This window comes from Balaenoptera physalus (genome assembly GCF_965194825.1).
Source record: "Balaenoptera physalus genome assembly, chromosome: X".
Taxonomy (NCBI): Eukaryota; Metazoa; Chordata; class Mammalia; order Artiodactyla; family Balaenopteridae; genus Balaenoptera; species Balaenoptera physalus.
In genome coordinates, this window is record NC_138903.1 from 43248453 (window position 1) to 43276244 (window position 27792).

Consider the following 27792-nt stretch of genomic DNA (forward strand, 5'->3'; position numbering starts at 1 on the left):
AATCCACACTGGAGAACCTCACACAAAGTAACTTGGGAATTGGTGTTAAATAGTGTAGTGGTTAAGAGCAAGGATTCTGGAGCCAGGTGGCCTGGGTGTAAATCCAACTCCATTGCTTACTGGCTGTGCAGCCTTGGGCAGGTTACTTCATCTTTTTGTCTTCATTTCCTGATCTGTGACATGGGATAATAATAGTACCAAATTCATAGGGTTGTTGTGAGTATTAAAGAAGGTTTTCTATGTAAAATATTTCGAAAAGTGTTTGGCACAAAGTGCTTGTTATCAGTAATATTAGCGTAGGATGAGTAGAAGTGTTTGTTTGCAGGCACAGAAGAGAGTGTTCCAGATCTCAGGAACAATTTGTGCAGTTTGAAAAGGATGTGCAAGAAAGCCAGTGTAACTAGAACATAACCAGATAGAGTAAGAGCAACAGGGGATGAAGTTGGAGAGGAGGCCTAAAGAGGTCGGCTTCTCACAGCAACTGGAAGCTGTTGTAGATTTCAGGGCCGATCTACCAGTGCACAAGGTCAGAAGAGAGACAGGAGTGGAAATTGACTTGGGACTTGATGCGGGGATGGGGGGTGCGTGGGGGGACATACAGAGAGGTGAGAGAGGGATAGGGTACTGTTGTCAACACTCCTGGCTAGTTACCAGGGGGTGGTGGTTTCTGGTATCCAGGATAAGAAACAGTCCAGTTCTACTTCCTGCCTGGGTCCAAATGCTAGTTTTAATATTTTCTATGTCTGTGGCCATGGGCAGTAAACCCCTCCAGGGTTCACTTTCCTCATCTTCAAAGTGGGGCTAAATGTTGCACCTACCTCATTAGGGCTGTTGTGACAGTTCTATAAGATGGATATTGTAAGAGCTTGGTAAATGCAGGCGGTCACCAAAACCAGGTGAAACGTACCCCAAGAAAGCAAGGATGGCTTAATATTTAAAAAGCAACCAGATGTAGGTCATTGTATTAACAGAAAAAAATGAGACGAATCAAGGGCTGTGCCCATGTAGCTATATCACCTGAGACTGAGGTACCAAACCCAGGGTTCAGTCTTGCTCAGGCCCTCAGTCTGGCCCTGAATCACTCACTGGGTAAATGGAGTTGAGATCTTAAGAGTAGAGTGGGGCTTCCCTGGTGGCGCAGTGGTTAAGAATCTGCCTGCCAATGCAGGGGACACGGGTTCAAGACCTGGTCTGGGAAGATCCCACATGCCGCGGAGCAACTAAGCCCGTGTGCCACAACTGCTGAGCCTGTGCTCTAGAGCCCGTGAGCCACAACTACTGAGCCTGTGTCCCACAATTACTGAAGCCCACGCACCTAGAGCCTGTGCTTCGCAACAAGGGAAGCCACTGCAATGAGAAGTCCGCGCACCGCAGCGAAAAGTAGCCCCTGCTCCCTGCACTAGAGAAAGCCCTGTGCAGCAACAAAGACCCAATGCAGCCAAAAATAAATTAAAAAAAAAAAAAAGAGTAGAGTGACTCCAGTTCTAGCCCTGTGGAGTGATTTCTCTTCTGAATCAGTCACTTCCTGGCCTCACTGGCCTTATCCACACATCCATTGTCCAGAGCTTTGTGTATTTGGCTCCTTTTCATTCAGGTTCCAGCTTAAATTTTTGTTTTATTAAAAAATTTTTTAGGGCTTCCCTGGTGGCGCAGTGGTTGAGAGTCTGCCTGCCAATGCAGGGGACACGGGTTCGAGGCCTGGTCTGGGAGGATCCCACATGCCGCGGCGCAACTACGCCCGTGAGCCACAACTACTGAGCCTGCGCGTCTGGAGTCTGTGCTCCACAACAAGAGAGGCCGCGATAGTGAGAGGCCCGCGCACCGCGATGAAGAGTGGCCCCTGCTTGCTGCAACTAGAGAAATCCCTCGCACAGAAACGAAGACCCAACACAGCCATAAGTAAATAAATAATTAATTTAAAAAATTTTTTTTATTTTATTGAAGTGTAGTTGATTTACAGTGTTGTGACCAGCTTAAATTTATCTCTCATCCCTGCCCCCTTCGCCCACTGCTCAGCAATGCTAACCAAACTACTATTTTAATGATAGCACCAATTTTAAAAAGTGATCTTATTTATCACTTATCTTTCTAGCTAAAATGGCAGTTCCATTAGAGTGGGGACCTTTTGTCTGAGTTACTGCTGTTTTTCCAGTGCCTGGCACCTAATAGGGGCTTGATAAATATTTGTCGGAAAGCTGGCTTGCTATTGCATCTTGCTGGAGGCTGCTCAAATGGTCTGTGAGGCTTTTCCCAAGTGTAGGAATCTGGTTTCTGACTCAGACCATGGAGAGTTGTCACCATTAAGACTTTGGGGATTGTGAGAACTTTGGCTTCAGAGGCAAACGTTTTCCTATCAGGAAATGGTCAGATTTAAATTATGATCTTATGTCCCAACCCCCACTTGTCCAATTTGGGAAGAAACCTCAGGGATGAGATAAGTGATTAAGGACTCAGGGTCTACACGCCAGTTACACCTCAGCTCCGTGTGTCCTCCCATTTTGCTCTCTGGCCTTGATTCTCAGCACACCCTTGTCACCCCAAGCCACCTAAGCTTTCCCTCAAATCGTGCTCCTTTTAGTTCCTGAGGATGAGGCCCAACTTCAGGTTTCATTTCAGCCTGTGTTAGTAATGAAAAGCAGACACAGCCAGTGGGGTCCAATGCTCACCTTTGCAGTTATAAACTCTGGAGGCCAAATAGGCAGGAGGCACATGAAGAAAGGAGTCCAAAAAAGCCATGGCCCCTGCCTGTTTCTGCCATCACTTAAGTTACTATTGTGATGTGGCATTATCTTCAAACAGCTCTGGCTTACCTGTCTTTTCTGTCCAAACGTGTTTTTGTTTGTTCATTCAGCTAGGACCCTCAACCATCACTCTTTGACAGTAAAATAACCCCAGACTCTGTTAGAGTGGGTGGGACTTGTGGTCCCCCATGGACTTGAGTTTTTTTAGATGTCGTGATTGTAACCAAGGTCACTCACAACCTCCAGGAGTTGCTTCTGGTGACTTGATACCCCCAGGCCTGAGACCCTTCTTTCCCCACCCACTGACCTGCCATTCATGTACATAAATTCTGCCCCTTTCTCTCCAGGCTCCGAACAAACTGAAAGTGCCTTCTGTTATCAGCTTGTTGTTCAAAACCCATTTTTAATCCAGTAAGAGTGTGTAAATGTTTAAAAACAAAAATTGAAAAAATGCAGAGCGCATAAATGCAAGAGGTGGCTGTGGTCGTTCTCATCCACATTATTCTGCACCAGATTTACCTCTGGCAGATGGATCTGTTATCGGGAAAAGTTTTTAAAACAACTAACAGTAGTCAGCATTTAGTGGATATCTTCTCTGTTCCAGATGCTTGTCTAAGCTTTAAAAATATTAACTAATTTAGTCCTCACACTAAGTCTATGAGTCAGTTTTTTTTCAGATGAGGAGGCTGAGTCACAAAGGGGTTAAGTGACCTGCCCAAGACCACATAGTTGTCAGAGCCTGTGGCAATGACCAGGTTATACTGCCTTCTGAAAAGTACTGTACTACTTCCTGGAATGACAGCAAATGTTCTTGCAACAGGTGTCATTCTGAACACTTTCTCTGCATTAATAGCTAATTCATATTTATAACAACCCTGTCATTAGTATCTTATATATAATATCTTATATATAGACTTATAGGAATGAGGTTTTTAAAATAATTTTTGAAATTTTAACATGAATATTGTAAAAACAACAAGAAGAAAAAATCAATTCTGGCAGTGAGACAGTAGATCTCCTTTGTATCGCTGACTCTCCTGTGATTTCTTCCCACCACGTTTCTTTGTTTTGTTTGTTTGTTTTTTGGCTGCACCGGGTCTTAGTTGCGGCACGTGGGATCTTTTAGTTGTGGCATGTGGGCTCTTAGTTGTAGCATGCGGGATCTAGTTCCCTGACCAGGGATCGAACCCGGGCCCTCTGCATTGGGAGTGTGGAGTCTTAACCACTGGACCACCAGGGAAGTCCCCCCACCACGTTTCTTTGGAAGCTGAATGGTGGGGTGAAGGGGTGGGGTTCTGTCCTGGGAGGGTCACGGTGAATGGGAAAGGCATTGATTGTATCATCCTTTATGGCAAAAAAAAAAAAAGAACTTGGAAATACAGTTGTTCATCGGTGTCTGTGGCCGATGGGTTTTAGGACCTGCCATGGATACCAAAATCCACAGATGCTCAAATCCCATAATTGGTCCTCCATATCCACGGTTATGCATATGCGGATTCAACCAACCACAGATGGTGTAATACTGTAATATTTATTGAAAAAAATCTGTGTGTAAGTGGACCCGCAGAGTTCAAACCTGTGTTGTTCAAGGGCCAGCTGTAAACCCAATGCTGGTCACAAATAGGGGTCCAGTTCAACAAAATGTCACCCTTGAACTTCCTGGGCTTCAGGTTTCCTCATCTGTAAAATGGGGATAGTAATGGACCCACAACATTCAGTTATTAGGATTAAGTGGATAATACATGTAAATCACCTTAAACAGTATCCAGCACATTGTCCAATAAATGTTAGTGGTTACACGTTTGTGCAAAGTTTATTTAGCAATCATGAAACAAAAGGGTGTTCAATATCCTGAAAAGACCACCCATAGCTTAGTTACATGGACAAGGGAGGTTGCTGCATCAGTACAGTACAGTGTAGTCTATTTTTGTTAGAATACAAAGGGCAATACGTTTTTGGCTGTGTCTCATTTAAGGTTGCTTTAAAAAATACTGTTCAGGTTACTGTATTATAAAAATAGTGTGGGGACTTCCCTGGTGGTGCAGTGGTTAAGAATCCGCCTGCCAATGCAGGGGACACGGGTTTGAGCCCTGGTCCGGGAAGATCCGACATGCTGCGGAGCGACTAAGCCCGTGTGCCACAACTACTGTGCCTGCGCTCTAGAGCCCGCGAGCCACAACTACTGAGCCCACGTGCCACAGCTGCTGCAGCCCACATGCCTAGAGCCTGTGCTCTGCAACAAAGAGAAGCCACCGCAATGAGAAGCCCGCTCGCGGCAACTAGAGAAAAGCCCACTCACGGCAACGAAGACCCAACGCAGCCAAAAAAATAAATAAATAAATTTATTTTAAAAATAAGTTTTTAAAAATAGTGTGAAAATAACACTATTTTTATAACACATACAATAATCTGAACAATAATGAGAATTGTGTCAAAGTCAAGATCCGAAAGGAAGCTACTAAACATTGTGTTCCAACTTTGTACATTGTATATCCTGATCACCTTAAGGTGAATAGAGATGCAGCTTCTTGTTGGAGTTGAAATAAGGATGATTTCAGATAGCCTCCTGGGATCCAAACCCCAAAGCTTGTTGTACCTATTTATATCTTCTGCCTTCAGAGACTCACGCCCAGACCAAGCTCCTTGGGAGTATCCAAGCCGCCCACCCCAACACAGACACACAGAAAGGACTCTTCTTACTCTGGGCGTGTCTGAAGGCCCATCAGTCACCTAGGAACTGGATAATTTTCTGGGGGCCTCTGCATGTGTGATTATTTTTTATTCTGCACTTCAAATCTTGCTTGGCCAAGATTGTGCTGCTAAAAAGCAGCTTACACCGCTCTTTCAAAAAAAGTCCTTTCGTTTCTTTTTTTTTTGTTTTTCAAAGTCATATTTCTGATTTTCAGTGAGTGATTCGCATACTCGCCCCTGTCCCTGTGGTCCCTGGACATTGTTCTTGTGTACACAAAAAAATGCCATTAGGGACTGAGGCTGGAGAGAACTTAAAAGGGCGGAGCCTCCATCCTTGTGCCAGAAGCTACTGTCCCTTAATGCGCCTGCGTGGTTCTCCCACGCCCTGGGAAGGATTCCTATCGATTTGTTCTGCGCTCGGCAGTTCTTCCTGGCAGCAGGCGGCCATCTTGCTGGAGCTTGAGAGAGACAGGAGAGAAGGGTGACACTGGTTTCAGGGCCGCCCCGGGAGCCCAAGAGCGGGAGGCAGCCCCGGAGGTGGTCCCTGATCCCGGGTCCTGCTCTTGGACCCGAGAAGGGAAGGCGGGGGCGGTGGGGGCAAGATGGGTGGAGAATGCCAACAAGGATTGCTAGGCGGCGGGAGGAGGGGCGTTGCTATGGTGACCGGGGAGGGGCGGGGCCAGGTCGGCTGTGAATCATCCGGGCGCTGCCCGGGAAGGGCAGGACTGGGGTGGTGACCATGCTAACAGCCGGGTGGGATTTCGTGACATCCTGGACTGGAGGGAGTCGGTGTCTATGGCAACGATCGCCTGGCGGAAGGGGCGGATCTAGATCTCTTCACTTGAGACGCTGACATTCCAGGCCCTTGTCCTGCAGGCTCCCGCGGGCGGACGCGCCGGAAGAGGAGGCCGGGGAATGGCCGCGGTGTGGCAGCAGGTCTTAGCAGTAGACGCGAGGTGAGGCGTGGGGTCGAAGCTCGCGGGAGCGGAAGTTACTGTGGTGCATGCGCAATGGCGATAAGTGAGGCTGGGCGGAGAACTTGCCTTACGCGGCTGAGTGGGCTTGCTGGGGGTGAGCATGCGCAGTAGCAGGGTGTGGGGCTTGCCCTTAGGGAATGACTGGCAAGCGAGGGTCGTTAAACAGCATGCTAGGATAATGCAGTCACATGTGGGCATGCGCAGAGTCTGTGGTATTGGAGCCTTTGTTGGGGGTGGGTGATAGAGCCCATGCTGGTGACATCCTGTTCCCCACTTTTGCCCCCGGACTTCTCTTACCATCACTTCCCCGGTCTGACCCAATCGCCATACTGACCCCCACCATTGCCCCACAGTAACCCCCGTCACCATGTCAGATTGGCCCCTATTATTGTCTACACTGACTCAGTCACCCCATACCAATTCCAGCAGAACTGCAGACTGCCTCCATTGTGCCCACACTGCCCTCATTGCCATGCCCATTATTACTGTGGACACACCCTTATCACAACACCAGAGAGACCCCCATCACCACTGCTGATCACTTGCCATCCTGACCTATCACTGCCACACACTTCATTCTCCTTCCCTATCCCCTGAGCTGATTGATTCCCTCTGTCCTGTGCCTGCTGCCCGCCTTGCCTCCTGCCATTGCAGGTACAATGCGTACCGCACACCAACGTTTCCACAGTTTCGGACACAATATATCCGACGGCGCAGCCAGCTACTGCGGGAGAATGCCAAGGCTGGGCACCCTCCAGCATTGCGTCGGCAGTACCTGAGGCTGCGTGGGCAGCTGCTGGGCCAGCGCTACGGGCCCCTCTCTGAGCCAGGAAGTGCTCGTGCCTATAGCAACAGCATCGTCCGCAGCAGCCGCACTACCCTTGACCGCATGGAGGTGAGCTCCTCCCCACGCCACCTGCCTCCATATATATTCACTCAACAGACTTGTCGAGCACCTGCTCTGTTCCAGGCACTGTTCCTGGCTCTTAGGATGAGCAGAGGGCAAAAAGAGATAATGTATGAGATAAATCAACAGACAATAAGATAAATAGGTTGATAAACAGGCAATAAACAAGATAAGTAGGTCAATAAACGTAGCAAACCAGGTAAACAAGTGAATAACTACCATGGCTTGTAGTGAGGAGTGCTAACATGGAAAAATAAAGCTGACTTTGGGAATGAAACAGGACAGGTGTTGGGGACAGAGAGAAGCTATTTTTAATGGGGATGCTCAGGGAAGGCGTCTCTGAGGAGGTGACAATTGAGCTGAGACTTGAATGAGGCAAGAGACAAAGCTGAGTGGTTTTCTGGGGGAAAAGTGTTCATTCTTTGTTCAAAGAGCATTTGTTAAGTATTTGCTGAGAGGGGCAAGGGTGAGACCAGGGGAACTAGTGCAGAGGCCACCACAGTAGTCCAGGTGACGGTGGTGGCAGTGGAAGGGGTGAGAAGGGGTCTGGTTCCAGCATGCGGGATCTCAGTTGCCCGACCAGGGATCGAACCTGCACCCTCTGCAGTGGAAGTGCAGAGTCTTAACCACTGGGCCACCAGGGAAGTCCCATGGTTCTGGGTATATTTTGAAGACTCTAGATCTCATAGGTTCTTGAGGGCTGTTTGCAAGGTGTGCCTACCCTGACTCTCTGCAGTGGAAGCGCAGAGTCTTAACCACTGGATCACCAGGGAAGTCCCGTGGTTCTGGGTATATTTTGAAAACTCTAAATCCCATAGGTTCTTGAGGGCTGTTTGCAAGGTGTGCCTACCCTGACCCTCTGTTTGCAGGACTTCGAGGATGACCCTCGGGCCCTGGGGGCCCGTGGGCACCGCCGCTCTGTCAGCCGAGGCTCCTACCAGCTGCAGGCACAAATGAACCGTGCCGTCTATGAGGACAGGTATGCACCAGGGGCAGCTGAAGGTTTGTGAGGAGGAGAGGAGCCACGGGGCAATGGCAGGCCAAACGCTAGTACCTCCCTCCTCTCACCCCTCACTCCTGTTGGGACCTAGGCCCCCTGGCAGCGTGGTGCCCACGTCAGCGGCAGAAGCAAGTCGAGCCATGGCCGGGGACACATCGCTGAGCGAGAACTACGCCTTTGCGGGCATGTACCATGTTTTTGACCAGCACGTGGATGAGGCAGGTGAGCCAGTGGATGGTGGGTCCCGTCACCACGCATTTGCCCAAACAACTGGGTGACAACCACCCAGTGCATCCTTTTTTGGAATGCAGAGTCTCAGGCCCACCTCTGAGGGAGGAATTGCTATTCATCATACCTTTTGCAAAACCTAAAAGCCCTCTGCAAAGTGATCTGCAAAGTCTTGGTTACTTTGTCTACCGTAAAGGGGCTCAGCAGCTTAAAAGAGCACTTTGCAGAAGGCTTCTGGGGTCATGAGTCGCTTGAACGAGCTTAAAACCTTTGCTGCGGAGAAATCCCCTTGCAAAGGGCAGAGTGGGTTTTGCAAACTGCCAAGACCTTGGTAACTGTAAAGCGCTGACTGAGATGTAGAAGGCTTTTCGCATTGCAGAAGTCATTTGCAATCCATAAAGTACCTGCCAAGATTTAGGGAGCTTTGGGCAGAGGGCCTTCTGGGGTTCCAACTCTCTTTCTCAGCCAAGGAAAGGCCCTTTGCTGAGGCCACTGTGCCTGGTGCAGTGGGTCCCGGCCCTTGGCTCACACGTCAGAACCTTCTGTAAATGAAAGCATTCGGTGAGCGTGGCAGCTCTCACAAATGGCTCCTTGGCCTTGCAGTCCCCAGGGTGCGCTTCGCCAATGACGACCGGCACCGCCTGGCCTGCTGCTCGCTTGATGGCAGCATTTCGCTGTGCCAGCTGGTGCCCGCCCCGCCCACCGTGCTCCGAGTGCTGCGGGGCCACACCCGCGGGGTCTCCGACTTCGCCTGGTCCCTCTCCAATGACATCCTCGTGTCCACCTCGCTTGATGCCACCATGCGCATCTGGGCCTCTGAGGACGGCCGCTGCATCCGGGAGATCCCTGACCCCGACAGCGCTGAACTGCTCTGCTGCACCTTCCAGCCGGTCAACAACAACCTCACTGTGGTCAGGCTCCAGAGCACCCCCTTGCCGAGGGCGGGATGCCGGGCCAGGAGGGCTGTCGCAGGGAGTCGGGATAAGGGGGTCCCCTCTAGTCCATCGCCTCTGTCCTCCTCTGGCCAGACTCAGAGGGAAATGGGGCAGAACTGGGGACGTGGTTCTTGGTCTGGGATGGCCTCACTGTGGTAGACTCCGGGGATGGGGGGCGGTCTGGGGGTAGGGTCACGGTCCCATCAGGAGTAGTCCTACTGTTTTCCAACTGCAGGGGCTGCTGGTTGGGGAGCAGGATTACTAGTCGGAAACCTTGTTTCATCTCCGTGGCAGCGTCACGGTGGTCCGACCCGGATAGAGAGTCAGAGGGCAGGGGAAGGAAATGAAAAGTCTGGCCTGGTCCTGAGCGGGGAGTAGGGGGAGCTGGCCCAGTGAGCCCGTGCTCTGGGATCCTTTCAGCTGTAGCAGCAGCCGCCGCCCTAGTATAGTCAAGGCTCCAGGAAGGACCAGGCAGGCCCCTTTAGTTCTGGGAGCAGCTGTCTCTTCTGGTCAGATTGCAAGAGGGACTGGCTGGGGAGGATTACCGGCCTGAGTCACCTTCCAGTCTGCCGGCCCACCCTCACTGTGATGAGAGTCCAGTAGGGATCAGCCAGTCCCATCGACAGCAGCCCCGCTGTGGTCAGATTCAAGGAGGGACTGGCTGGGAGCAGGGTGATGGTGTGCAGGTCTCACCCACAGGTGGGGAATGCCAAGCACAACGTGCACGTCATGAACATCTCCACGGGCAAGAAAGTGAAGGGTGGCTCCAGCAAGCTGACAGGCCGTGTCCTCGCTCTGTCCTTTGATGCCCCTGGCCGGCTGCTCTGGGCGGGTGATGACCGTGGCAGTGTTTTCTCCTTCCTCTTCGACATGGCCACAGGTAGGCAGACACTAGGCCTGCATCCGGCTGCTCACACTCTCACCCTTCTGGTGCATAGCCCCAGCCCTCACCGCTGCCTCCCCTCCCTCTGCTGCCACAGGGAAGCTGACCAAAGCCAAGCGTCTGGTGGTGCATGAGGGCAGCCCCGTGACCAGCATCTCCGCCCGCTCCTGGGTCAGCCGCGAGGCCCGGGACCCCTCGCTGCTCATCAATGCTTGCCTCAACAAGCTGCTGCTCTACAGGTGGGTCTCCTCTCTGGGCCGCCTGGAGGTGGGGGGCCTGCCGCCTCTGTCAGACTGGTACGAGAGCCCTGTCTCCCCAGCAGACTAAGCCATGGAGCTTAACTTCATTGAGGGGGGAGGTCCGATCTCCTAATAATAGTAATAATGTGATAATGGTGACATCAATAGGAGCAGTAATGCAATAGGAGCAGTAATAGTAATAGCAGTAGCTACCATGTGTGTAGCAGTTGCTGGGCTAGGCCCTGTTCAAAGTACCTTATACATATCCCCTCATTTAATCCTCACAGCAACCCTGTGAGGTGGGTGCTGTAATCATGTCCATTTTACAGATGAGCAAACTGAGCCATAAAATAGACTAGAGTCCCCTTAGAGCAGTGGCCTGCTTTCCCTTCCTTCCTTTCTTTTTTTGTTTTTGTTTTTTTTTTGAAGCTGGGAGTTTTACTATCCCCACTCACTTATATCTGTCATCTAAATGCAGTTCTCAGCCTGCGCTGCACGCTGGAATGCTTTTCTCACCAAACTGCCTGTGGAAATGCCCCAGGCTCCCTGCAGTAGCTCGGGTTCATTCCTTTGAATGGCCATGTGGTATTCCACGGTGCAGGGGTGCTGTAGTTTGGTCAGTCATTCCCTCTCTTTGTGCCCATCCTAAATCAGGATCTCTTAGGGACCCTTAGGAAAAGAAACTAGTGAATTAAACAACAGAGGCTCCCCATTTGTATCAACAGATACAGTTTCCAAACTGTCACTAACTCATACACCAGCCCGTGCTTTATAGGTTTATGCAGTCGTCTCAAAACTGGATTTCATGAACCTTGAAAAGACCTCAGGTGCAGGGGTGGGGACACAGACTGGCCCACCGTTCGTCCCCCTCTGGGGCTGAGGCTGCCCCCTGACCCACTCTCTTCCTCCTCTCAGGGTGGTGGACAACGAGGGGACCCTGCAGCTGAAGAGAAGCTTCCCCATTGAGCAGAGCTCGCACCCCGTGCGCAGCATTTTCTGCCCCCTCATGTCCTTCCGCCAGGGGGCCTGTGTGGGTGAGTCCCAGGGGGTCAGGGTGTCTGGATGGCCAGGGAGGGGCAGGGACCAGGGCTGGTGCTGATCTGGCTCAGCTATCACGACATCCTAATGCCCTGACTTCCTGGGCCTCGAGAACTCTCCCGCCCCAGCAACCTCACACTTTGAACACAGACCCCCAAACAGCCCAGAAACCTCACAGCCTAAGACACAGACCCCTCCCCGCCGCCAACAAAGAGCTCAGAGACCTCACACTCTGGACGCAGAGCCAAAACAGCTAGATGACCTTGCATCTAGGGTTGGTCCACCCCAGAGCCCCCAGCCCCGTGACCTCACACCTTGGACATAAATCCCTCAACACCTCAGACGCCTCAGAGACTTCACACGCAGGGCACCCCGCTGCCTCCTGCAGCACCTCCTGATGGTCTTCTCTCATCTGGGCAGTGACGGGTAGCGAGGACATGTGCGTGCATTTCTTTGACGTGGAGCGGGCAGCCAAGGCCGCCGTCAACAAGCTGCAGGGCCACAGCGCGCCCGTGCTGGATGTCAGCTTCAACTGCGATGAGAGCCTGCTGGCTTCCAGCGATGCTAGCGGCATGGTCATCGTCTGGAGGCGGGAGCAGAAGTAGGAGACTTCCAGCCTTGCCCCTGTCCACCTTCCCACCCGGCCCCAGCCTTGTGTTTGTAAATAAAGTTCCTGTGGTTGTGCCGATGGCTGGCTCCCAGGTCTTCTGGGGGTGGGATGGGGGAGAGGGCAGCTCTAGGACCCAAGATGGGATGGGGTTCACCTCCTCATTCATGCCTTCATGCATTGATTCATTGATGGATTCATTCAGCAACCGTTTATGAACGTCTGCCATGTCAGAGGCACCACTTCAAGTGTTTTATACAGTCACGCTTTGGACAGACATTGTGGAGCACCTACTGTGTGCCGGGACCTGTTCTAGGCACTGAGGGTACAAGCTGTGACTTAAACTGACAGGAATGGCTGCCCTCGTGGGGCTTACATTCTAGTGGAGGCAGGCAGATAATAGACAAAAATGTATAACAGGTCAGCTAAAGCTGAGTGTTGTGAGGAAAAAGGGCAGGGGATAGAGTGCAGGAGTGAGGGGAGGGTTAGGCTCTTTTTGGTGTCATGATCAGGGAAGATGTTCCTGACAGTGTGAAATTTATTTTTCTTTAATTTTTATTTTATATTGGAGTATTACATTAGGTCCTTGTTGATTGTCTTTTTTATGTATAGAAGTGTATATATGTTAATCCCAAACTCCTAATTTATCCCTCCCTCCCACCTTTCCCCTTTGGTAACCATATGCTTGTTTTCTAAGTCTGTGAGTCTGTTTCTGTTTTGTAAATAAGTTCATTTGTATCATTGTTTTAGATTCCTCATATAAGTGATATCATATGATATTTGTCTGTCTGACTTACTTCACTTAGTACGGTAATCTCTAGGTCCATCCATGTTGCTGCAAATGGCATTATTTCATTCTTTTTTTATGGCTGAGTAATATTCCATTGTATATATGTACCACATCCTCTTTATCCATTCATCTGTCAGTGGACATTTAAGTTGCTTCCGTGTCTTGGCTATTGTAAATAGTGCTGCAGTGAACATTGGGGGTGCATGTATCTTTTCAAATTATGGTTTTTTTCTCTGGATATATGCCCAGGAATGGGATTGCTGGATCATATGGGGTTTTTTTTTGTTTTTTGGGTTTTTTTTAACATGTTTATCAGAGTATAATTGCTTTACAATGGTGTGTTAGTTTCTGCTTTATAACAAAGTGAATCAGCTATACATATACATATATCCCCATATCCCCTCCCTCTTGAACCTCCCTCCCACCCTCCCTATCCCACCCCTCTAGGTCATCATAAAGCATCAAGCTGATCTCCCTGTGCTATGCGGCTGCTTCCCACTAGCTATCTCTTTTACATTTGGTAGTGTGTATATGTCAATGCTACTCTCTCACTTCATCCCAGCTTACCCTTCCCCCTCCCCGTGTCCTCAAGTCCATTCCCTAGTTCTGCATCTTTATTCCTGTCCTGCCCCTAGGTTCATCAGAACAACTTTTTTTTTTAGATTCCATATGTATGTGTTAGCATACGGTATTTATTTTTCTTTTTCTGACTTACTTCACTCTGTATGACAGACTCTAGGTCCATCCACCTCACTACAGATAATTCAGTTTCGTTTCTTTTTATGGCTGAATAATATTCCATTGTATATATGTGCCACATCTTTATCTATTCATCTGTCGATGGACACTTAGGTTGCTTCCATGTCCTGGTGATTCTAAATAGTGCTGCAATGAACACTGTGGTACATGACTCTTTTTGAATTATGGTTTTCTCAGGGTATATGCCCAGTAGTGGGATTGCTGAGTCGTATGGTAGTTCTATTTTTAGTTTTTTAAGGAACCTCCATACTGTTCTCCATAGTGGCTGTATCAATTTACATTCCCACCAACAGTGCAAGAGGGTTCCCTTTTCTCCACACCCTCTCCAGCATTTATTGTTTGTAGATTTTTTGATGATGGCCATTCTGACTGGTGTGAGGTAATACCTCATGGTAGTTTTGATTTGCATTTCTCTAATAATTAGCAATGATCAGCATCTTTTCATGTGCTTTTTTGCCATCTGTATGTCTTCCTTGGAGAAATGTCTATTTAGATCTTCTGCCCATTTTTTGATTGGGTTGTTTGTTCATTCGTTCGTTTGTTTTGGCCGCACCACATGGTGTGCGGGATCTCAGTTCCCTGACCAGGGATTGAACCCATGCCCCCTGCAGTGGAAGCATGGAGTCTTAACTGCTGGACCACCAGGGAAGCTCCAAGGGTTGTTTGTTTTTTGATATTGAGCTGTGTGAGCTGTTTGTATATTTTGCAGATGAATCCTTTGTCCGTCGCATCGTTTGCAAATATTTTCTCCCATTCTGTGGGTTGTCTTTTTGTTTTGTTTATGGTTTCCTTTGCTGTGCCAAAGCTTTTAAGTTTAATTAGTCCCATTTGTTTATTTTTGTTTTTATTTTCATTACTCTAGGAGGTGAAACCAAAAAGATATTGCTGCGATTTATGTCAAAGAGTGTTCTGCACATGTTTTCCTCTAAGAGTTTTATAGTATCCGGTCTCACATTTAGGTCCTTAATCCGTTTTGAGTTTATTTTTGTGTATGGTGTTAAAGAATGTTCTTATTTCATTCTTTTACAGGTAGCTGTCCAGTTTTCCCAGCACCACTTATTGAAGAGACTCTCTTTTCTCCATTGTATATTCTTGCCTCCTTTGTTGTAGATTAATTGATCATAGGTGCGTGGGTTTATTTCTGGGCTTTCTGTCTTGTTCCACTGATCTGTATTTCTGTTTTTGTGCCAGTACCATACTGTTTTGATTACTGTAGCTTTGTAGTGTAGACTGAAGTCAGGGAGCCTAATTCCTCCAGCTCCGTTTTTCTTTCTCAAGATTCTTTGGCTATTTGCGGTCTCTGACAGTGTGAAATTTAAACAAAGACCTGAATGAAGTGAGAGAGCCATAGTGTGTGAGGGAGAAGAATATCATAGGTAGAGAAAAGGCAGTTCAGAGGCACCAAGGCTGGAGTGTGCCAGGAGGACCATTGTAGAGGCCAGTGTGGCTAGATTAAGGTTTGGTAAGAGATGAGGTTGGACAGGCCCAATCCTGGAGGGCTTTGGGGGCCACAGTGAGGACTTGAGCATTTTTGCTGAGTGAGGCATGAGTCACCAGAACATTTTGAGCAGAGTAGGGACATGATCTCACTTGGCTGTGAGAGGATCCTTGTGGGCACTGTGAAGAGAACAGACTGAGATGGGGGAGCTTGAGCAGGGGGATCAGTCAGGAGACCCTGCAGTAGTTGAGGTGAGCAGTGATGGGGACTTGCACCAGGGTGGTGGCAGCGGAGGGGCTGAGGTAGGGAATGTTGGCTTCTACCACAGGGGTTTCATCCTATTAGTCTGCAGGACTCCGCTGGCTCCTCAGGGAGGCTGAGGCTCCCAGGCTCCCCCAACCCCCGGGCCAGCCACACCCTGGGCCCCACACCTGTCGGTGCGTTGGTTGTTTTCCGCAAGCAGGGAGCAGAGGTGTTGAGAGCGCCAAGGCGGTGCAGAGCAACTATGGACCCTGAGGCTGAGGTAGTGGCTCCTGTTGTGGGAGGAAAGGGATGGGGGATCTCTCTCCACCCCAGAGAAACTCCAGACCACCCCTAGCTCCTCCCATGCCCACCCAGGGCCCAAATTCAAGGCCTGGAACAGTTCAGGGAACACAGAGTAATGTTCAGTATTTGAGAGGAGCCCTGAGTGAGGACAGAAAGCTTGGGGTGTAGACAGGGAGATAGATAACCCAAATCCCTTGTCAATGACCTGAGTCACCAGGAAATGTCAAAGTTCCAGGGTATCAAAGAGCCTCTTGCTCCAACTGCTCCCTTCCCTCCAGCTCCATAGGCTGCCGCATCCAGATGTATCAATGGGAAGTGTAGCTACCGTCTTGAGACCTCAGGGTCAATCCACAGAGTCACAGAGACCCTGACCTGACCCAACATTGTTGAGCTGCTGACCTAACACCAGCAGTCTTGTTGAGGGAGGAAAATAACCTCTTGTTCATTCAAGCCACTGTTATTGGACAGTGCGGTTACTTGTAGCCAGAAGCATTTCTATCTGGTACTTCCATCTGACAGACCTTAAGGTAAATGGTGATGAGATGGTGGTGATAGTCCAGAGAGCTGGACTGTTCACAGACTCAGTGATTTGCTAGGAGGATTCTCAGTCTCCTCATATGGTTGTATACATGGCTATGATTTTTACACCAAAAAGATACAGAGCACAGTTAGCAAAGGGAAATGGCGCATGGGGTGAGGTCCAGGGGAAACAGGCACAAGCCTCCAAGGGTCATCTTCCAGTGAAGCCTCACAGGACACCCTTAATTCCCTCAGTTGTGACAACACATGTGAAACACTGTGAACCAGGGAAGCTTGTTAGAGACTCTGCCCATGGTTTCTGTTGGGGGTTGGTCATGTAAGCACCCTCTGCCTGGCACATACCCAACTCCCAGACTCCCTGAAGGAAAGCAGGTGTTTAGCATAAACCACAGTGCTTGGACGAACAGTTCAGGCACAGTGGGTCACTCTTATCAATTAGAGAGTGGTGGGAATCTTCCTGGAATCTAAATTTCCAGATGCCAGCCAAGGGCCCCCCTTGAAGCAGGCCTTTCCAAAGACAGCAATTCAGGCCTGCCGTTAACTCTTTTCTGCACAGTATGGCGCACCAAAAAGATGCAGATCACAAGATAATTTGGGGGAGCCTCATTTTTCTCTAATACTTTCTTCTTTTCTTCACATTTTTCATGTCTTCATTGCATCTGGATTCAAGATGGCTGATCACAGATGTTGTTATACATGATTTGGGGGACTTCCTCCTTGCGAAATTTTGAGGTAACAGAGTTGACCTTCTGCTTTAAATTCATCATCATGATTTTCTTGACTTACAACCTAAGGGGAAATAAATAAAGAGCAAATAATAAAAAAATAAACTTACTGGTCAGACTTGGACCTCTGTTAACTTGTCCGTCATCACTGTGCCTCTGATTTAACATCAGATCTGGAACTCTTAACCACTCCACCATCAATACCCCTTTGGTCTTATCTAGAACTGAAATTCTGCTGACTATTCTTTGGTCCAACCTTGAATGCGGGCCTCTAGTTAATATCCCACTATCACTGGCTTTCTGCTCTGACTGGGCCTTTTTAAATTAATTTATTTATTTAATTTTATTTTATTTATTTTTGGCTGTGTTGGGTCTTCGTTGCTGCATGTGGGCTCTCTATAGTTGCGGTGAGTGGGGGCTACTCTTGTTGCGGAGCACGGGCTCTAAGCACGCCTGCTTCAGTAATTGTGGCTTGCGGGCTCTAGAGCGCAGGCTCAGTAGTTGTGGCACATGGGCTCAGTTGCTCCACGGCATGTGGGATCTTCCCGGACCAGGGCTCGAACCCGTGTCCCCTGCATTGGCAGGCAGATTCTTAACCACTGCACCACCAGGGAAGTCCCAACCGGGCCTTTTTGAACTCTAGAATCATCAAGACATTTCTGGTCTGACCTCAAATTCGGGCTCTGTTAGCTTTTACTCCTTCAAGACCCCCTTTGATCTGAAGTTTCACATGGGTATCTCTTAACTAATCCAACATGATAGGCTTCTCATTCAACCAAAACCCAGAGCTTTTTCAGTTATTCCACTGCTGGTGCCCTTCTGCCCTGACCTCTATAAACTGTTCCACCATCATCAGCCCTCTGGTCTGACTGGGAGTGGAGACTTCTGTTAACTATTCTAAGATCAAGGCCCTCCAATCTGATTTTTATTTTAACAGCTTTATTGGAGTATAATTGCTTTACAGTGGTGTGTTAGTTTCTGCTTTGTAACAAAGTGAATCAGCTCTACATATACATATATCCCCATATCTCCTCCCTCTTGCATCTCCCTCCCACCCTCCCTATCCCACCCCTCTAGGTGGTCACAAAGCACTGAGCTGATCTCCCTGTGCTATGCGGCTGCTTCCCACTAGCTAGCTATTTTACATTTGGTAGTATACATAAGTCCATGCCACTCTCTCACTTTGTCCCAGCTTACCCTTCCCCCTCCCTGTGTCCTCAAGTCCATTCTCTACGTCTGCGTCTTTATTCCTGTCCTGCCCCTAGGTTCTTCAGAACCTTTTTTTTTTTTTTAAGATTCCATATATATGTGTTAGCATATGGTATTTCTTTTTCTCTTTCTGACTTACTTCACTCTGTATGACAGACTCTAAGTCCATCCACCTCACTGCAAATAACTCAGTTTTGTTTCTTTTTATGGCTGAGTAATATTCCATTGTATATATGTGCCACATCTTCTTTATCCATTCATCTGTCAGTGGACACTTAGGTTGCTTCCATGTCCTGGCTATTGTAAATAGAGCTACAGTGAACATTGTGGTACATGACTCTTTTTGAATTATGGTTTTCTCAGGGTATATGCCCAGTAGTGGGATTGCTGGGTCGTATGGTAGTTCTATTTTTAGATTTTAAGGAACCTCCATACTGTTCTCCATAGTGTCTGTATCAATTTACATTCCCACCAACAGTGCAAGCGGGTCCCCTTTTCTCCACACCCTCTCTAGCATTTGTTGTATGTAGATTTTTTTTTAAATCTTAAATTTTATTGAAAAAGTAGAGAACAGTAGTATGTTTATTTAATAATTATTTTGGACTTATTCTTATCTTTTTTTTTTAACATCTTCATTGGAGTATAATTGCTTTACAATTGTGTGTTAGTTTCTGCTTTATAACAAAGTGAATCAGTTATACATATACATATGTTCCCATATCTCTTCCCTCTTGCGTCTCCCTCCCTCCCACCCTCCCTATCCCACCCCTCTAGGTGGTCACAAACCACCGAGCTGATCTCCCTGTGCTATGCGGCTGCTTCCCACTAGCTATCTATTTTATGTTTGGTAGTGTATATATGTCCATGCCACTCTCTCATTTTGTCACAGCTTACCCTTCCCCCTCCCCATATCCTCAAGTCCATTCTCTAGTAGGTCTGTGTCTTTATTCCTGTCTTACCCCTAGGTTCTTCATAACCTTTTTTTTTTCTTAGATTCCATATATATGTGTTAGCATACTCTATTTGTTTTTCTCTTTCTGACTTACTTCGCTCTGTATGACAGACTCTAGGTCCATCCACCTCACTACAAATAACTCAATTTTGTTTCTTTTTATGGCTGAGTAATATTCCATTGTATATATGTGCCACATCTTCTTTATCCATTCATCTGTCAGTGGACACTTAGGTTGCTTCCATGTCCTGGCTATTGTAAATAGAGCTGCAGTGAACATTGTGGTACATGACTCTTGTTGAATTATGGTTTTCTCAGGTTATATGCCTAGTAGTGGGATTGCTGGGTCGTATGGTAGTTCTATTTGTAGTTTATTAAGGAACCTCCATACTGTTCTCCATAGTGGCTGTATCAATTTACATTCCCACCAACAGTGCAAGAGGGTCCCCTTTTCTCCACACCCTCTCCAGCATTTATTGTTTGTAAAGTTTTTGATGATGGCCATTCTGACCAGTGTGAGATGATACCTCATTATAGTTTTGATTTGCATTTCTCTAATGGTTAGTGATGTTGAGCATTCTTTCATGTGTTTGTTGGCAATCTGTATATCTTCTTTGGAGGAATGTCTATTTAGGTCTTCTGCCCATTTTTGGATTGGGTTTTTTTTTCCCCCCCTCTGGGTTGTTTGTTTTTTTGATATTGAGCTACGTGAGCTGCTTGTAAATTTTGGAGATTAATCCTTTGTCAGTTGCTTCATTTGCAAATATTTTCTCCCATTCTGAGGGTTGTCTTTTCATCTTGTTTATGGTTTCCTTTGCTGTGCAAAAGCTTTTAAGTTTCATTAGGTCCCATTTGTTTATTTTTGTTTTTATTTCCATTTCTCTAGGGGGTGGATCAAAAAGGATCTTGCTGTGATTTATGTCATAGAGTGTTCTACCTATGTTTTCATCTAAGAGTTTGATAGTGTCTGGCCTTACATTTAGGTCTTTAATCCATTTTGAGTTTATTTTTGTGTATGCTGCTAGGGAGTGTTCTAATTTCATTCTTTTCCATGTAGCTGTCCAGTTTTCCCAGCACCACTTATTGAAGAGGCTTTCTTTTCTCCATTGTATATTCTTGCCTCCTTTATCAAAGATAAGGTGACCATATGTGCGTGGGTTTATCTCTGGGCTTTCTGTCCTGTTCCATTGATCTGTATTTCTGTTTTTGTGCCAGTACCATAGTGTCTTGATTACTGTAGCTTTGTAGTATAGTCTGAAGTCAGGGAGCCTCCGATCTGATTTTGAACTATTCCAAGATGCCAGTCTCTCTGGTTTGACCTCCTCTATTAATAATTCCACCATCAGTGCCCTTCTGGTCTGCCATAAAAACAAGGTCTCTGTTAAGTGTCCTCCCGTCACTGCTCCTTTGGCATGACCTTGAACCCAGGCCTTCATTTCATATTCTAATTGAAAGGCCCCTCTAGTCTCAAATCAAACCCAGACCTCTTATTAATTCTTCATCCAAGACTCCTACACTGTTGTACCTAGGCTTCTTTTTAACTATTCAACCTTCAATCCTTTCTGATCTGACTTTGAACCCAGGCCATTTTAACTCTTAAGCCACAGTGCTCCATTGGTCTGACCTCAGACCTAGTCCACTATTAACTGCTGCAACATCAATGTCCTGCTGGTCTATTCTCAAACCAGGGTCTCTTTTATTGTCATTCCACCTTCAATGTCATCCTGCTTCCTTATCAAAGGTCTTCCACTATCCTTGCTCTCTCATCTGTCTGATGTTTACTCTTCCAAATTCAATGATCTACTGGTCTAATTATCCAACACAGCCATTTAAATCCCTCCACTCCAGGCCTATCCTCAAACCTCTGTTAAATATACCACCATTAACTCCCCCGTGATTTGGCCTCAAACCTGATCCTCTGATAACTGTTCTGTTACCAGTAGCCTGTGAGTCTGTCATTGAACTTGTACAGTTATTTCTTTCAACATCAGTGCTCCTGGAATCTGAACTCAAACCCTGGGCTCTGTTAACTATTCTAGAATCTGTTCCTCTCTTGACCTAGCTCAAACCCAGATATTTATTCAATTGTCTCCATCTCTGTTTCTCTGGTCTGACCCTAAACCAGGGCCTCTGTTAACTCTTAATGCCCCTCTAGTCTGAGTTCAATCATTTGCTAAGTATTCTAACATCAACATCTCTCTGTCTAGATAATCAAACAGAACGATTGTTAACTAATTAAAGAAATCCCGGCCCCTCTTACATAACCCCAAATTTGGGTCTCTTTATTCCACCATCAGTGATTTTCTCGTCTGTTATTGAACCCTGTGTGTAAACTCTTCTACCATCAATGCTCCCCTTATCTGATTTTGAACCACAGTCCCTGTTAATTCTTCCACTGTCAGTTCCCCTCTGGCAGTGTTGCCTTCCACTGGGGCCTCTGATAAGGCTAGCACTGTTATTGCCCCTCTGGCCTGACCTTAAACAAGGTTAGTAATTTCACCATCAGTACTCTTTTAGAGCACGGACCCTAGCATGTAACTAGTCCATTATCCATGCCCTATCTTCTGACCTTGAACTTGGACCATTGTTAAGTCTTTCACCATCTGTGCCCCTTTGGTTAAGACTTCAAACCTGGGCTTATGGAAAATACTCTGGCATTAATGGCCTTCTTGTCTAAATTCAAATATAGGGGATGAAAACTACTGAACTTATAAGGACTTCAAAGTGGTCACTACTGGTGAAATACAGATTACAGTCAGATATAATGGGGTGGGAGATAGCAATGTGGACCAAACTGTTCACAGAGATAAATGTAGATTCTAGTGGAGTCACAGGCTGGAACACAGACACTCCCATGATCCATACCTGACTCTGTGTGAGCCAAGGAGTCTCCACGACCTAGTCTGCATGACCACATGTGTCCAAACTCCAGTCTGTATGACCCCCAAAGTGTCTACACCCCAATCTGTGTGACTGCAGGAGGTCCCTACCCTAGTACATATGTATGCAAGAGTGTCCACATTCTAGTCTTTGTGACATGAGGCATGTCGACACCCTAGTCTGTATGACTCCAGAAGTGTTCATACCACAGTCTGTGTTACACCAGGAGTGTCTATACCCAGTCTGTTTGACCTGTTTTCAAAGTGCTCTGCACATGACTCATGGGACTCCACATCCCTGTCTGTTACCCTAAGTGTTCAGACACTTGTCTTATGACCATAGGAGTGTTCACACTCCATTCACAAGGGAGAGAAGAAATGAATAGATATTCTTTCATTTCTGCTGCGGATAATTAGATAAATGTAGATTCAACTAAGTTTTTTTTTAAAAAACTTAATGATAATCAAGTTGAATTAAAGACAGGAAAGAGAACTTTCAAATCACTTGAAAAAGAATGAAAAATGATTCCATAACAAAAGGTAGACCACTAAGGAAATACCAAGAAGGCATTAAAAATACCGAAAACGGGCTTCCCTGGTGGCGCAGTGGTTGAGAATCTGCCTGCTAATGCAGGGGACACGGGTTCGAGCCCTGGTCTGGGAAGATCCCACATGCCGCAGAGCAACTGGGCCCGTGAGCCACAACTACTGAGCCTGCGAGTCTGGAGCCTGTGCTCCGCAACGGGAGAGGCCACGACAGTGAGAGGCCCGCTCACCGCGATGAGGAGTGGCCCCCGCTTGCCGCAAGTAGAGGAAGCCCTCGCACAGAAACGAAGACCCAACACAGCCAAAATAAATAAATAATAATTAAAGGTGCTAATAATTAAAAAAAAAAAGACTTTAGCTCATATCAATTTCATTCAAAAATCTCCCACTAAATTTAAAATAAAAATACCGAAAACATAAAACAACACAGAATTTCACTTTCTGACAATAAACATTAATGGATTAAAGTCCATACATTAAGTGACAAGGGCATGCAGGTTGAGTAAAAATTCAAAAATCAACCAAATAATGTCTAAATCAAAATGATTCAGGAAGATTGCTTTAAACAATGAGTAAAACTGTATGAGAAAAGTAAAGGCAGAGAAAACAGTAGTTGCAATATAAATTCAAGATAAAATTAAGGAAAAAAGCATTAAGCAGTTAAAAAGGACCCTTTTTATTGATCCAGGGCATGATCAACATTGAAAATATAACAGTCATGAATTTCTATAGTCCATATAACAGAGACCAGACCTTTAGCTAAAGAAATAGAAGACAGCCAATTGAATCCTTGCCAACTTATCCATATGGTTGGATCAAGTTGAGCAGTCTTCACACCAGACATTAAAAATATGAAATAGGCTTATAAATTAGGTTTAGTGGAAAATGCAGCAAAATAGAGGAAGTGGTCTACTTGTTTTCCTATCCTGGACTCAAAGAGGGATACTCTCATGGCCTTGGGTGTTCTCTCTTGCAGTGAATATGAGTGGCCACAGGTACAATGTTTAACGTACCTATTAGATCTTGACAACCCTAGGTCCGTGTTTTTTAAAAAAATTGTTTTTTAGGGACTTCCCTGGCGGTCCAGTGGTTAGGACTCCACGCTTCCACTGCAGGGGCACGGGTTCATCCCTGGTCAGGGAACTAAGATCCCGCATGCCGTGCAGCACAGCTGAAAAATTTTTTTAAAAATTTAAATTGAGGTATACTTGACGTACTATATTATATTAGTTTCAGGTGTAAATATAATAAAATATAATGATTTGATATTTGTATAAATTGTGAAATGATCACCACAATAGGTCTTGTTAACATTCATCACCATATATAGTTACAGTTTTTTTTTTCTTGTGATGAGAACTTTTAAGATTTGCTTTCAGGGGACTTCCCTGGTGGTCCAGTGGCTAAGACTGCACTCCCAATGCAGGGGGCCTGGGTTTGATCCCTGGTCAGGGAACTAGATCCAACATGCTGCAACTAAGACCTGGCACAGCCAAATAAATATTTTTAAAGAAAGATTTACTTTCAAATATGCAATACAGAATTATTAACAGTATTACTATAATATTACAGTATTATTATAGTTGCCACGCTGTACATTAAATCCCCATGACTTATTTATTTTATAACTGGAAGTTTGTACCTTTTGACTCCCTTCACCCATTTCACACTCCCGCCACCATACCTCTGGCAACCACCAATCTGCTCTCTGCATCTATGAGCGTCCACCTCCCACAAGGTCCATTTTCAGGTGCTTATTCAAAAGAAGAAGTCACTGATGGTCAAATTCTACCTCACAGCCTCGTCTGACTAAAAAAGATGTGCACTGCTCTATTACTGAACCACAAGAAACCCTCAAGTTATAAAAACAAAAAACAGGGACTTCCCTGGTGGCGCAGTGGTCTGCTCATCAGAGCGCCCCCTGTTGGGAGGAAATGCTGGGCTTCGCATCTCAGCCTCGCTGGGTCACCAGATGTGGGCTGGCCCGGGCAGGGCTTGACCTCAGGGAGGTGGCTCTCAGCAGCGGAGGCCCACCCTGCCAAGCTGACAGCTGTTGCCAGCGCTTCCTTGAAAGAGGGTCTGGGTGGTGCACATCCGCATCTACCACTGCCAGGAGAGGCCTGAGGAGAGGGGCTGGGAAAGAAATGGCTGGCCACTGGGTGAGCAACTGGGGACCGAGTTTTTTAATCCATGGTCCTGAGCCAGTCACCTCGCCACTCTGTGCCTCAGTTTCCTCCAGACCCAGTTGAGAGTTGGGGAGTCAGTTCATTCATTCTTCTGACATATATTGCCTGAGCCTCTACAGTGTGCCAGGCACAGTGCCAGGATTTAACAGGGAACAAAACAGGTAAAACCTCTGCCCTCAGGAAACCAGCATTCCCAGCGACCCCTAAAATCCATCCAGTGGTGCAGCCTCAGAGCAGAGGTCACCTCTGGCCTTGCTTTTGATGATTGTGACACACAGTGCCGTGGCCTCAATGCATATCTGGACAGATGACTGGCTGACTCGGAAGCTGAGGAAATGATCAGTGGGATCCATGTGATAACAGCAAGGAGGGAGCCACTGTGGCTTCTTGAGCAGGACAGCAAAGAGATAAGTGTGAGTTTTAGAAGGGCTATTCCAGCAGCAGTCAATAACAAAAGTGCAGGAAGAAGAAAATTTTACTTCATGTCACCCTGCTCCTTGCAGGGGGTCAAATAAAGAAAAATAGATAGCCGAGGCCAGGCCACACTGCCTGCCCAGCTGTGTGTTAAATGTTTTCGGCTTTTTGTAACCAAGTTATTGCCCATCGATGGCAGCAATGATTGGGGATTTGCCTTTATGATCTGACCACAGGGTATCTGGTTTGTTAGTCTGTACCTTTTGCAGCTAGCCCCTCCAGGGCCTCTCTCCTCCATGTGGCCCTCACAGGATAGCCTGGACTTCTTTATATATTGGCTGGGCTCCAGTTGAGGGAGGGGAAAAAGAGAGCGAGAGAGAGCACCAGCAAGTGAGAGAGAGTGCACCTAAGACAGAAGCTGCAGTCTTTTTATAAACTAACCTGAGGTGATGTTCCATCATTTCTGCCTTATTCTATTTGTTAGAAGTGACTCTGTAAATCCAGGCCACACTCAAGGGGAAGAGATGACACAAGGGCATGAGCACCAGGAGGCGGGGGTCATTGGGGACCATCTTAGAGGCTGCCTCTAAGGTGTGTGGGGCTTCCCTGGTGGCGAAGTGGTTAGGAATCTGACTGCCAGTGCAGGGGACACGGGTTTGATCCCTGATCCGGAAAGATCCCACCTGCCAAGGAGCAACTAAGCCCGTGTGCCACAACTACTGAGCCTGCGCTCTAGAGCCCTCGAGCCACAACTACTGAGCCCGCGTGCCACAATTACTGAAGCCCGTGTGCCTAGAGCCCGTGCTCCGCAACAAGAGAAGCCACCGCAATGAGAAGCCCGCGCACTGCAACGAAGAGTAGCCCCCGCTCGCCGCAACTAGAGAAAAGCCTGCGTGCAGCAACGAACACCCAACCCAGCCAAAAATAAATAAATAAACAAACAAATAAATAAATATACATTTTAAAAATAAAATAAATTAAAAACATAAGGTGTGTGGGACCACAGACAAATATTTTTTGCAAGGCCTCTGTCTATATGAATAATTTGAATAAAAATGTAGTAAAATCATGGATCCATATGAAGTATTATGATTTATTGATGAAGATTTAGAAAAAAGTATAGAGAAGAGGTATTTATGTATTCGTTTATTGTCCAGTCAATACACCTGAATAATCCCTGTGTGTCCAGGCTCCATCTCTTCCTCTTAGGTCCAGGAACCATCTCCTTATGTTCTTTATTGTCAAATATGCCTAAAAAGGAAAAACAACCATTTTTCACCTCCCATGTAGGGAAAAACCAAGTTTTCCACCTCCTTTTGTGTTTCTCTTTCCAATGTGTCTCCTTTACTACTCACACAGAACACTCGCAACACCTCTGACACCAGATGTGTGGGGTTTTTTCCCCACACCAAGCAATTCTCTGTGACATCAGCTGGGTGTCCTACAATTGAACTCAGTTCTAACACTGTCTACCTGTAGAGCACATCAGATCCCACAGGTTAAGGGCTCAGGCCCACAAGACTGCCCCTCACCCCACTTCAGATGCCAGCTGCAAGTAGTAGGTCCCCAGGTTACCCACAAGTTCTGTCTGATTTGGTTGAAACTTGGAGGTTCCCACAACCTCCTCTTCAGGTTAATTTGCTAGAGCAACTCACAGAACTCAGGGAAATACTTCCATTTACCAATTTATTAAAGGACATGATAAAGGATGCAGATGAACAGCCAGATGAAGAGATACATAGGGTGAAGTCTGGGAGGGTCCCTAGTGCAGGAGCTTCTGTCCCTGTGGAGTTGGGGTGCATCACCCTCCTGGTGTGTGGATGTGTTCACCCACCCAGAAGCTCCTGGAGCTCCATGCTATTGGGATTTTATGGAGGCTTCCTCACGTAGGCATGATTGATCGTTAACTCCATTTCCAACCCTCTCCCCTCTCTGGAGGATGGGGAAAACTCCAAGTTTCTAATCATGGCTTGGTCTTTCTGGTGACCATCCAGGAGCCCACCCAGAGCCACCTCAGTAAAATAAAGGATGCTGCTATTGCTCTTATCACGTATGAATTTACAAGGGTTTCAGGAGCTCTGTGTCAGGAATCGGGGCAGAAACAATATATATTTTCTATTATCTCACAGTGCCATTCCTGGCTAATTTCATCTTCCACCACAAGAAGGTAGCAACGCCATTATTACTCACAATGCCATGGCTCTTTAGAACCTGTTTGTACTGGAAAAATATAGATCTCTTGCCTCCGCAGTTCCCTAATACCATTTATTTAATGCTGGTTACATCTTACTTGGGACATTGCATCATCCATTGGCCTGCCCATAAATACTGGCTTCCAGTGACTCCTCGTACAGAAGTTACTGTGTTTTGTTGATAGGAACCACAAAAGCAAGCCTTACACAGAGGATGTGGGGAAATGTGAATAATACTTCATTTTCTGGTCATGTTAAATTTTCTGTTTGGAATTTTATAGCATAAAGGTAGAACAAGATAACTTCTAACCACGTCTTCTCCTGAACTCTTTGAACAATAATCAGTGCATCCTAGAATGAGATCTATTGC

At 46.9% G+C, this 27792-nt stretch overlaps 1 protein-coding gene across 7 annotated transcripts; it reads left to right on the plus strand.

Annotated features, from left to right (window-relative positions):
- Positions 1 to 5812: 5812 nt before the first annotated feature.
- On the plus strand, positions 5813 to 27792 carry WDR13 (WD repeat domain 13). Of its 7 annotated transcripts, XM_082446546.1 has the most exons (12): positions 5813 to 5969; positions 6309 to 6388; positions 7064 to 7304; positions 8186 to 8295; positions 8408 to 8538; positions 9148 to 9455; positions 10179 to 10359; positions 10460 to 10601; positions 11517 to 11635; positions 12060 to 12240; positions 15579 to 15756; positions 16990 to 17154. In XM_082446546.1, the coding sequence occupies exons 2-12, from the start codon at positions 6348 to 6350 to the stop codon at positions 17017 to 17019; spliced, it is 1662 nt and encodes a 553-aa protein (XP_082302672.1). In that variant the 5' UTR covers positions 5813 to 5969; positions 6309 to 6347; the 3' UTR covers positions 17020 to 17154. The 7 variants fall into 7 exon arrangements, with proteins under 7 accessions (XP_082302672.1, XP_082302673.1, XP_082302670.1 ...); XM_082446547.1 differs by lacking the exons at positions 15579 to 15756; positions 16990 to 17154 and adding an exon at positions 27768 to 27792; XM_082446544.1 differs by having other exon boundaries at positions 15579 to 17154.

Excerpts from the sequence above, each read along its gene's own strand:
- WDR13 (XM_082446544.1), top strand. The coding sequence starts at position 6,348 with ATGGCCGCGGTGTGGCAGCAGGTCTTAGCAGTAGACGCGAG. Across the intron at positions 8,539-9,147 it reads CCAGCACGTGGATGAGGCAG|TCCCCAGGGTGCGCTTCGCC; the intron begins GTGAGCCAGTGG and ends TTGGCCTTGCAG. Across the intron at positions 9,456-10,178 it reads TCAACAACAACCTCACTGTG|GTGGGGAATGCCAAGCACAA; the intron begins GTCAGGCTCCAG and ends TCTCACCCACAG.